At 35.7% G+C, this 10,656-nt stretch overlaps 1 protein-coding gene across 1 annotated transcript in view; it reads right to left on the bottom strand.

Moving 5' to 3' along the window:
• Window positions 1–3,911: 3,911 nt before the first annotated feature.
• LOC119779896 (venom phosphodiesterase 1) overlaps window positions 3,912–10,656 on the bottom strand; it is a 51,643-nt gene continuing 44,898 nt past the window's right edge. Inside the window, exons 20-26 of the mRNA XM_038279741.1 lie at window positions 10,051–10,205; window positions 9,474–9,609; window positions 8,913–8,990; window positions 6,818–6,950; window positions 5,849–6,005; window positions 4,420–4,614; window positions 3,912–4,381 (exon numbers count right to left, since the gene is read on the bottom strand). Coding sequence (XP_038135669.1) covers window positions 4,441–4,614; window positions 5,849–6,005; window positions 6,818–6,950; window positions 8,913–8,990; window positions 9,474–9,609; window positions 10,051–10,205 — 833 coding nt within the window. The 3' untranslated portion in view covers window positions 3,912–4,381; window positions 4,420–4,440. The remainder of the gene's footprint in view (window positions 4,382–4,419; window positions 4,615–5,848; window positions 6,006–6,817; window positions 6,951–8,912; window positions 8,991–9,473; window positions 9,610–10,050; window positions 10,206–10,656) is intronic.

The raw sequence follows: 10,656 nt of genomic DNA, 5'->3' as shown, positions 1-10,656 counted from the left end.
CTCTCTCTCTCTCTCTCTCTCTCTCTCTCTCTCTCTCTCTCTATCTATCTATCTATCTATCTATCTATATATCTATATATATATATATATATATATATATATATATATATATATATATATATATATATATATATATATATATATATATATACCATATATATATATTATATATATATATATATACCATATATATTTAGGGTTGCACTGATACCAGTATCGGGCAGGGCCCCGATCCAGCACTAAAACGGTGGTATCGGTATCGGGTATCTACAAAATGGGCACCGATGCCATTTTGAGAGCCTTTCCTGCTTCACAAAGGTAGGCAGCAGCTTGACAAAGCCATGCTGGCAAATATTTTACATCCAAGAAGTATGCAGTTCTTCATATATACACACACACATCCACTTGTAGCGGTATACCCCTGTGGGTACCTACAAGAAATGGCATTGGCGCAACACTAATATATATATATATAGATATATATATATCTATATATCTATATATATATATATATATATATATATATATATATATATATATATATATATATATATATATATATATATATATATATATATATAGATATAAATACCTATATATATAGATACATATTTTAGATATTTTCTAAAAATGTAGATATTTTTCCTGTTTGATGATTTAATTTTATTTTTTTTAGTAATAAAAACATTTAAGTATTTATGAAAGTTGACCCTGAATTAATGTTTGTTCTATAGGGATGCGGGGGATGCGTAATGGGATGCATTTTGATTAAAACAATCTAAAACTTAAAAAAAACAACCTTTTATTAAAGTAAGAATTTGTTGAAGAGAATATGTGTTTGATAAACAGCCTCACATGTTCACTAAGTGGTTTTGCTTGATTTTGTGATACCAGTTTTAAATATCAGAAGAAGGAGTTTCCTTAAACTAGAGTGGAGTTTCTTTTGGTATTGCTCTGGTGGGTGGTTCAGTTTCAGATAGAGCGTACCTCCCATAGGGCTCTGTCATCAGGATTCTGTCTGTCATGTAAAAAATGTGTAAATATTACTCATCTGTATGTGTTACTTTCTTCAGGCAAAACGTTAACTGTAACTAACAAGGTCTGTGTTTTTTCTGAAATATCTGAAGTGGGTTTGTATACATTTCCAAAGGGAGTGTCCCTGTTCCAGAATGCATCACATCAGATATGGAACAAAATACTGTGGACTATGCCATTTTTTTGTAGCAAAAACAGAACAAAAACATTCAACTGGAAAAATATCAACTTTTAGCTGTGTGTTGAAGTATCATTGAGTGTATTTTGGTGTCAGTCATAATTTCCTAATCTATTTATCCAAATTAAACCTTTTTATTGTTAAACTTTAAAAAAGCAGACATAAAAAGAGAAAATTGTATACTGGCACTGAAACACCTTCTCCAGATTAAGGTGGCAGTTCAATTAGGGGATTTTTGAAAACCCTAAATTGAATTTGATATTGGGTCTATAAATTCTGCAACTTTCCTAAGTTTTGGGTATATGTTTCTTTTTTTCAGAGAGAAGTAGCAAAAAGTCCAGATGAAAGGGATGGAAGATGTGATGTCAAACAAAAAGGAGAAACCACTTTACTTTTACTGCCTGTTCTACATGCACGTGATCATTGAGATTCGCCAACCAGTTTCACAACCTGCTGAGGAAAACTCCTCTGACTCATTCTTGTTAATGATAACAATGACTTTTAAAATAATGATTAAATAAAACATTTATAAATAAATGTCATCACAGTTGGCTCCCTTGTGCAGTATTTACTAAGAATTTAGATTAATCCTCAATGCTCTTTGGGACAGTTTGCCAAAAATCATTATCAAAAATGTTTTAGCTTCAGTATTTACATTTCAAATAACACCCTTAGCTTGTGTCTTTAAACAATTTCTAATAAACAAAACAAAGTCTTGAAAATATTTTCTATGCAAAACCTCTAATGTTTGATGCAATTTAAAATAAAGATATAGAATCAACACAAACTTTGTTACTACCATAACCAGATATAGTGATGTGAAATGGAACATTTTTAACATTTTCTGACCTATAAGAAGCAGGTAAAAGCAAGGCAGCAAGGACAGAGTTAAAAGTTTACACACTGCTTTGTTTAAAAAAAATATAAATATAAAAAATTAAACAGCGGATGTCTGGGGGACAATGATTTTCCTACATGTTATGAATGCTGGCGTATCATAAATGATAAATTACGAACAGTTTAGTTTGTGCCTTCAAGTCACTTGCCCATAGGAAGATGTTACTTGGATATAACCTAACCGAATATCTTTGGAACAGCTCCAAATGACACAAAACTCCTATGGGTGAGTAGAACATGATGTAATAACATTAAATCAAGGGGCCAATGTAAAAAAAAAAAAAAAAAAAACATAATTCCCTTTAAGTTTGCACCTGATTAGGACACGATTGTGTTTATTGATTAAATCAGTGTGAAATAGATATAAAAATGGAAACCCCTGTGGGTACCTACAAGTAACAACATGAGCAGGTGAATGAAAGCAGAGACATTTCCCCTTAAGGCAGCATTACATCAAAAGAAAAGCACTCCTTATTCCTATGTTTATGTAAGCGTTGATGTTTCCATGACAGCCATTAACAAGCATTGAGAAGTTTTTGGAATGTCATTACAGTAACCATGGTTTTTGGAGTGATGTAATTTATTTATATTTAATAAGGATAGATCTTGTTTTCAGTGTTGTACAGCTCGAATAACAATGACTACAAGTGTATGGTCTCCACTTGCCTGGTGGACCACCTTCCAATGCTTGAGCCTGCTCCTGATGACGTCAGGGATTTCCTTCCAGACCTTAATGAAAGCACCACTCAATTCCTATACCTACTGTAGTGCAACATGGGGTTGGTGAATGGAATGAGGTATGATGTCCAAGATGTGCTGACTGAATTTATGTCATGGGGAGGCCAGTCCATAACATTGATGTCTTCATCATGTGGGAATAGCAGACACTTCAGTCACATGACAACTTGTATTGTCTTGCATCAGAACAAATCTGTGGCCCAGTGCACCAGCATATGGTCTCACAGTGGATCTAAGGATCTCATCCTGGTACGTGACGGCTATCAGGGTACCTACAGTAGTGGTTAGCTTAATGAACTCTGCATAGCCCTACAACGAAATGTCTCCCAAAACTGTTACTTATCCAGTGCCAAATCAGAGATGCTGGAGGACGATACAATCAGCATAACATTCTCCACGGCTTCTCCAAAGTATGATGTGTCAGGTGGTGATGGTTGGCATTTTCATTTACTCCCGTTCACCTGTCTAATTGGCATTGAGGCTCATTAACACTTATCGTTTCCACCTGTTTCCCTCTGCTATTTATGCGTTTGTATGCCTACCATGGGTGGCAGATTTTTCAAGCTTTTTTGTGAGTAAAGCTGGATACACACTGTAAGATTTTTTGCCCTTTTCAGGCCGATTTTCCAGTTGTGCAAAAATGTTTCAATCGGACTAGAGGCGATCAGCCTCTCAAGACCACTTCCAGATCAGGAGTCGTGAGGTCGGGAGAGAAACTTGTTTGATATTCAGTCGGTCGTCGTGGGCAAATCGCTCAGTGGGCATGGGCAAGCAAGGATTCCTCTTCTTCTTGCTCTCAGTCCGTCCCGGATTTACCTCTTCCACTGGTATCAGAATTACCTCTTACAGCAACCAGGTCACTGACTTTTGCTCCTAGTCGCCATCAGCCCGACATTTTATTCACTGACCTAAGCTTTCTATTCCTGCAGAGAATCCGGTTATCCGCCCTGCTGATGACCAGTCGCTCGCTGTACTTTAAAATGGTTAGAAAATCGTCCTGATCTGTCTGCCTGAGTATTGGGTCCAAGGTTCTGAGGTCATTACATTATGTCCAATATTTCGGTCTAGCTTGGAGTTTGTTTATTGATTGCATATTTCTCAAGTAAGATATTGCCTCAAATACATCAAAATATGGGAACATATGAATCCTGTAAAAGATATTTTGAGAACAAAGTAAACATCATTCACATTTCAGGTGGAGGATGAAAAAAAAGCCATGCATAAGACAAAGTTGAAGATCAAAGTTGACAGCAACATAATGACTGTTTCACAGGAATGTTGAGTAAGAAATGTTCTGGTTGGGGCTTGTCAGCCCATACTAATGATTTATGTTCATTCCTTATCAATCTATTAATGCTAATTGTTTTCTTTTCAAGGCATTGTTTTAATCAATTCCTTTGACATAAAGACAAAAAGAGATAACAAAAACAGAGTATACTGAAAATAAAGCATTACTGAATAAATGATAAAACTGAGACGTAAATAAATAGAATTACTCGGTTAAGTGCTTTAAGTGTACAGCAGACAAGACATAACCTACATTAGAGACTACAGAAGGTCTGCATGCTTGTGTTTTCTTCTGATTTAACTGGTCACTGTTTTCTTTTAATGGCAGCTGTTGGGCGGGTCTTCATCTTCAGCAGTTCTGGAACTGGTAGACTACTGCCAGAGTAAAAGTCCAGTCCAGTGACCAACTCAACATCTCTGACTCTTGACTGGTGAAACCAGATGTGATCTTCCACCCAAAGGGATTCCTCTTCTGCACTCTGTAATGTAAGGAAAATAATATTAAACATAGCATGTTTTTACAGTTTCTCAAACCCAGCGGACTAATTTCTTACAATTGTGTTTATTTTTTGCACAAATTTTTCATAGTGAAATACTTATAATTATTAATTTCGGTAAATTCCTTACCTCATAAAATAAAAAAAGCAACTACAACTACTGTGAGTATTAGGGCAAATTGGGTAATTTCTTAGTGATTTCTTTATTTCCAAAACAGGCTCAGTTATCAGTTATCAAGATACACTAAAAAAGTGTTGTTGTTTTTTATTTACCTTTAAACTACTTGTTCTAAGTAATGGGCAATCTCCTAGTGGATATTTTTGTACCCCCATTTTTGGTAGAACTAGTTTAATTAAACAAGTTTGGTTCCTCACACAGACCACAATTCCACATTATAGTAGGAGTCAGTCTTTACCCAAAACTTAATATCCACATTGTTTCCATTATAAATTTGTTTTATCGTGTTTCTAAGATTAATATCCCACTAGAAGACAAAGTGTGGACAAAGCTATTACCAAGGATATCACTAACAATATTTAATAGCAACATTAACCAAACCAACCAAAGCTTGGATCAATTATATAAAGAAACCTATTAATGTGATCGGTTGAAGAGAAACAGATAGGATTTTTTTAAGGTGGATTGAACAAAATCTGCAATAAAATGTGTATTTGTGCATGTTCATACATTTGGAGATGTTTTCCTCCTGGAAAAATAATTATGTAACCACATTTCCAAAAAAAAAATTGCCTTTAAAGTAAGTGCTCACAACTGAAACGACAACAACATCGAGATTATGTAATCAAGATCACAGATCTCTAAATATCTTGCTGTGCTTTTTGTTCATCCCAAATTGTGAGATCTGAGATAAATGTGATGTCATTTCTTAAACAATGCAATCTTTTTTATTTAAAATGTTCCATCTTGTTTTTAAGTTTATCAGTGTTACTCCTCCCCAGATTCAGTATGCAGAAAAACTAAAAAGCACACGTGAAAAGCCACTGATCTTGAATTGGAGGCAGGTTCGCCCTAAGTATCCTTACGTGTTACAACTTGTGTGCACCTTTCTTTGTTGTTGGCTTTATTCCTCCAGGGGTTAGTCCTACATGAAAGGGGTCTACGGAAAAGTTTTAGTTTCCTTGTTTTGTTCAGTGGCGACTTTTAGATAAAAATCCGGGACACATCTGGGTGCACTGTTGTTTTTTCACATCTTACCTTACAACTCTCTGTGTGGTCAGCTCTGTGAGGAAGGAGGAAGGAAACTGTTTGCAGTTCACCGTCACAAGCGCTCACTGGCTTTTGCATGTCCTTGCAGCTTGTCAACACCATAAAGTAATGCGTGGGGATGGATATGTTGGTTCCAGGCACGACTCTACAATTACACACAAACATTGGCTGTCATCCAGTTGACACAAACCATGTGTTTCGTTTTACACAAAGCACAAGGGAAATAAGATTCCAGTCAATCTTTACTAAAAGGGTCTAAGTCTGTAGAGGTCTTTGTGTCCGTCAAACAAAGCTTGAACTCTTCTTAATCCGATTTTTAGTTAACACTAAATTCCAAACAAATCAGAAACAGTATCTTACAAATTATTCACATCTCTAGTTTCACTTTTATTTCAATCTTTTCTGCTGGTGAAGAGAAATAAAAAGCATAACATTATTATCAAGTGGAATGAAAAGCAAAACTACTGTAATTTAGAATATTTTCAACAAACAAAAATCTGGAAAGAAGGATATTTGTTCCTATTTTAGCCCACATATTTAATGCTTATAGCAAAACTTTGACAAAAAGTATTTTAGGGTATGTCTCTTAATAGCTTTCTATATCTAGTGTGGGATTTTTTTCTAGATCAGACTGTGGAGTATCTGTGATAACCAGCTTCACTATAAATTAATGTTATTAATTCATAGCTCATACTGAGCCATTTCTGAAAAGTTAATTATGTGAGTATACAAATTTGCACCAGTGTTTTTGCCTTTTTTTTATTTGCAGTTTTTAATTTGCATCGTAAAATGTTTACTGTAAAGATAGAAGATAGAAGTTACTAGTACCCACAAGAGTCACAAGTCTTCTCAAATATAAACAAGTAAAGTCTCAAGTCTGGGGTCTGACCCAAGTCAAGTCAGCAGGTCAAAGTCCACACCTCAGTAGCAGAACCTTATTACAGACTTGAAACTTACTGCTCTATCTGCTCTGAAGTGTCATATCTGCCATCATAGTTGTAATCAAAGACTGGTCCAGTCACCACATTAATGCCATTGTATATAGATGCATATTTCTTTAGCAAAGTGTTGTGGAGGTAATCCCAGATCCCTAAGAAAGAAAAGAGAGATATAATAAATACAAGTACAGTCAAAACTTTGCACCTGGTTAATTGCTCAGTTTTTTCAAATGTTAGGAGATGAGACAGACTAATAATTTCAGAGCATTTTCCTTAATTTTAATGTAATACCTCTTTAAAGCCAGCTTGGAAAATAATTATGTTAAGGTTAAAGGTATAATGAACAGCAAACTTGGAATATTGTTACACTGATGAATCACATGTTGAAATGGAGCCTAGGCGGAAATTTAACTGAAGAAGTCAGTGTTTTTTCATACATCCACCTGTGACATAGCCAATCAGCTTTGAACCACACCTCCACGAAAGCCAATCAGCATCCAAAGCTCATCTTAAAAGGCCTCCGATACGCACCTGTCTGCTCCTGGGCCAGGCAGCAGAGCGCTGTGTGATTTCATTCAGATGACACAGTTTCAACCTACCTCCAGCCCCTCCTCCACCATTGTAGCTAAAGCTTCATCAGAGTGTCATTCCTCCCGGACTCTTACTGCGTTCCCTGTCTCATATTAACCGGTCTGGCAGAAGACCGCCATGTTGAGGCTGGTTCTGCCAAAGGTTTCTTCCCAACGGGGAGTTTTTCCTCTCCACTCTCGCTTCATGCTTGCTCATTATGGACAAGTTCTCTCAACCTGTGTTATCCAACTGGACTTCCATCTTCCAGGTCCCTGAGTGAAGCTCTAGAATCAGCTCACGCAATCCACTGGATCTCCCCATAAAGCTCAGCAGACCATCTGGCTAACCAGCAGTCTACAGACTGACCAACTTCATCTATCTCCACTCCACCACCAGTTTCAGGCCTGGGGGAAAACAGCCCTATTCTTTGCTCCTGTTCATTCATGTCTATCAAAATTAAGTGCTATGTTTCCTGCCAAGGTCTGAGCGCCAAAGAGAAAGTAATTGTATCAATAAATTTCTCCTACTTGTCTTTTATCTTTGTGTGAGTTTTTCCAGATTGAAATACTTGTGCACATGTTCATATGGAAGTAATTCAGTTAAGCTTTTTGAAGGGAGGTTCTGCAATTTCATGAAGCCATTGTTTAAAGGGAGGGTAAACATTATCAAAATGATATGACTGTACAAACGTATCATTAGTGCAGACATAACAAGTGCTGTAGTCATCAATAATTGGAACATAACATAGAGAAAACATTATCAGGGAGGCAAAACAGTAACAGAAGGAGCTTAAACAACTTTTTGGTTAGCCATGGTGATGCTCTACTTGTCAAAACAGTCTCCTGCATTTTCTCTCTATCTCTTCTTTAAGATTAATGACCCAGTCCTTCTAAAAACATAAGGAAAAAAGCTACACAGTAACTCACCAAAATAATTATTTCTTTATCTGGCATAACTTTTTTCACATTAAACTGGGTGTTTTATGGAGAAGAATGTCATTAAAGACAGGTCTACACATACTTTTACCCAATATCCCTGAATTTAAGCTAAAAAGCTGAAGCTCTGTTCTTATTATCGAGAACATTCATTTGTCATAATATACAGAGGAAATATTAAAAAATGGGATAAGGATTAAAATGTTTGTAACTGTCTAGTGGCCACCTGAAAAATAATGCTTTGGACAAGCAATATCCCAAGAATCCAATAGAAATTTTCAAAATTGACTGGCATATCTCAACATTTCATTCATATAGAATTCTGCAAGAGAAGACTCCGAGAGAAGACTTAAAAGGTGCTTCAATATAGCAATATTACAAAGGTTGTGCAGAAATATCCCACCATTTTTGATTTGATATGCCCCTTTTCAGTTGTATAGAATATGTGTCACATTAAAAGCAGAGAATGATGAGAAATAGTTTATCTTGCTTCTAGTTTTTTACACCCGAAAATCCCAGTATTTTATTTTTACTACAGTAAAACAAATGCATTTAAAAAAATGTATGTCCTTTTGCATCAGGCTTTAGAGGAATCAAATCTGAACTTACTTTTAAATGCAGGGTACATTGGGATAACATTACTCATTGTCAAGCCATCATACTGCTGATCTGCTGTTTGATTTAAATCTGTAAAAACATTAAAACAAGCATTCACTTCTCTAATATTTAAAAGTTAAATATAACTGTGCTCTTTTGAATCAGTTCATTTCAAACATTCATGTAATACAATAACATGTGATTTGCAAGAGTAGAGAGGGAAACTTAGGATTGCAGGTTTAAAATGTCTACAGTACTTATACTGTGCAAGAGAGGTTTTTAAAACTAAAATTGAGATAATTTCATTATTTACACACCATAAATTGTGTATTGAAGCTGATTAAAGTAAAAAAAAAAAAAAAAAGGGAAAAAAACATCAACCAACGGATGATTATTAAGTGAAATTCCTGCATTGCTTAGTAAAGTGTTCTTTAAGTGGCTACTAGTGTCTGTAAAAACTGCAACCACAGTGAAATAGAGTATCTTTGAAAAGTCTTTGTTATTGTTTGCCATAGCTTCCTCATTCCATACTTAGACCCGTTAATATTTAGTAAGATTAATTTAATCACAAACTTGGCGGATATAAGAAGGCGTAGGTCAACTTTTCCGCAGCTTCATATTGATCACATCTGGGACTCAGTAGTTTTGGTAATCTCACATCAGCCCTCAAACAGTTGGGTGTTACTGCTGGCAACGAGTCCAAGTTGGTCTAATGCAATGGAGAGAATTATCACAATTAAACATTAGTCGTCAAATTAGTCATTACAAATTATCCAAATGTAGGTTTAAACTAACATTTGATTCATTGCTTTAAACATCCTGTGGAAATTGTTGCCAAGAAAGAGAGAAAAAGATTAAAAGGTGACTGAAAAAGACCATAAGCCCAGTGTGGTAAAAACACATCCCAAAGCCTTGAGGGTTAGAATGACTAAATACTTACACAGCTTTAGTCATGTAACTACATCTGTCTTAAGTCAGTACAAAATTCTTTAAACAGTACTAAAGCTGCTTAATATTGCATGACTTTTCAAAGCAAGTTAGAAATGATTATGATTATTGCTTTAGATTTAGAATTTGTTTGGATTTTTAACTGTGAAACATTTATAAATGTGTGTTTTATCCTACTTTCCAAACACATTTAAATCCTTACCGGTTTGTTGATGGTAAAGGAGCTCCAGAGAGGCATAATAACATTTTGGCTGTAGCCGCTGATGAATCCTTCTTGGTGAAGGATGCAGTACATGTGGTCAGGCTGCAGCACTTGAGGACGGCCAAATGGCACATGCTTCTTTTCTGCACCAGACTCTGAAAAATCAGAAATGTAAAGCAAGTGATCATTTATCATCAAAAATATCCTGGTAAACCAAAAGTAATGGATGGAAAGTGTGGTGAGCTACACCATTTTTTGTTCAAATTCAAATGTCTAATCACATAAATCAATACATTGAGTATTTGAAAGTTTGAAGTCCTTACAAATAAAAACACACTTTGTAGAAACTGAATTTGTGACATAGTTAAAGTATCTTGGGAAAGAATGGTGCGTTAGACTGATGGATCGCAGTAGGTGCCGCTTTAATGCTGACACTGTGCCAGATCGTTGAGGTAAGGAGAGAGCTGAGTGAAAAGGCAAAACTCTCGATTTATCATTCAGTCTATGTTTCTACCCTCACCTATGGTTATGAAATCTGTATCATGACTGAAAGAGTGACTCCGAGATCTAAGGGGCTGAAGTGAGGGTGGATGGTTACTCCTTTAG

The sequence above is a fragment of the Cyprinodon tularosa genome, unplaced genomic scaffold (assembly GCF_016077235.1).
Source record: "Cyprinodon tularosa strain WSP-4 unplaced genomic scaffold, ASM1607723v1 ctg153, whole genome shotgun sequence".
Taxonomy (NCBI): Eukaryota; Metazoa; Chordata; class Actinopteri; order Cyprinodontiformes; family Cyprinodontidae; genus Cyprinodon; species Cyprinodon tularosa.
The sequence above is the reverse complement of the archived record's forward strand: the minus strand, read 5'-3'. Positions and strand labels throughout refer to the sequence as shown.